Consider the following 1,069-nt stretch of genomic DNA (forward strand, 5'->3'; position numbering starts at 1 on the left):
TTTATTACCCGACGAGGACTTGCCACTCGCCGCTTTATTGAGGGAGCTTCACTAAGCTCGTACCAATGGCCGTCATGAAGGACTTCTCTGAAGCAGACTCGGTGCGAGAAGGCCCGATTGGGATCGATGGCACCACCGGAGACACCACTCTCGTCGACAATCTCGTCATCACCATCGTTATCGTTATTGCCCTCGTTACTGCCATTGTCGTCCTCGTTGCTGCCGTTGTCACTTTCGTTGTCCTCAAAATCGTCATCGGATCTAATATCGTTGAAGTGTCTCTCGAGAAGACTCTTTCTCTGAGACCCATCTGAGATCAATGGTCAAGAACGATTCCGGCACAAGAGTGAATTTACCGGCTCGAGAACAGGAGGAGCTAGGAGCATTCTTTCCACCGGTCCTATGCTCGGCTTCCGCCGAGCCCTCTGAGGGTCTCTCTTTACGCATCTTTGAAGGGCGAGACGATGAGCGCGTCTAAGGGGAACAACTTCCGCGACGAAGTCAAAAGAAAAGGGGGGGCATTACCTGACGGGGCTTAGTGAGTGCGGCTATGCCCGCCGCATCCTGAGATGGTTCACCAGAGACCGTAGGGGCCTCGCCGGACTGATCAGCAGCTGCAGCACCCTCAGAGGGCTTGCCTGGAGCAACAGTATCTCCTGAGGCCTCGGTAGGAACTAGAGCTTCCTTGGGTGGCCTGCCAGACTTTGTAGGCGGCGACATAGAGGTCTGATGAAACCTGAAAACCCGAGAGGGACGATGACAACCTTAACCCAGGCTTGCAAAGCAAGAGAGGAAGAGAACTCGAAAGTTCCGCATTTGAGAGGCCCAAGGGCCGCGAATGTATGGAGAGAACCCGAAGGCTGAGAGTATAAATGACCCGAAGGTCAAGAGGAAGAGGACTCGAGAGTCCAACAAGTGAGGGCCCGAAGGCCAGGCCTTCAAGGCCTAGATCAAGCAGGCTCGAAAGCCAAGAGCAAGGAGGGGGGGGGACTCGAGATCCACGTAAGAGAAGGAATGGGAGGGTCCCCCCTACGGGGGTATAGCCCATCAAGCATGCCTCACTTGAGCT

General features: G+C 54.8%; 2 protein-coding genes across 2 annotated transcripts; both read right to left on the reverse strand.

The window, feature by feature from the left end:
* Window positions 1-63: 63 nt before the first annotated feature.
* Window positions 64-299, reverse strand: Pmar_PMAR025703 (hypothetical protein; the record flags this gene model as incomplete). Its single annotated transcript, XM_002771765.1, has 1 exon — window positions 64-299. A coding segment is annotated over one exon (236 nt), but the record flags the coding sequence as incomplete, so codon positions are not given.
* Window positions 300-525: 226 nt separating this feature from the next.
* Window positions 526-720, reverse strand: Pmar_PMAR025704 (hypothetical protein; the record flags this gene model as incomplete). Its single annotated transcript, XM_002771766.1, has 1 exon — window positions 526-720. A coding segment is annotated over one exon (195 nt), but the record flags the coding sequence as incomplete, so codon positions are not given.
* Window positions 721-1,069: the final 349 nt, after the last annotated feature.

This window comes from Perkinsus marinus (genome assembly GCF_000006405.1).
Source record: "Perkinsus marinus ATCC 50983 genomic scaffold scf_1104296962508, whole genome shotgun sequence".
NCBI classification, from domain to species: domain Eukaryota; phylum Perkinsozoa; order Perkinsida; family Perkinsidae; genus Perkinsus; species Perkinsus marinus.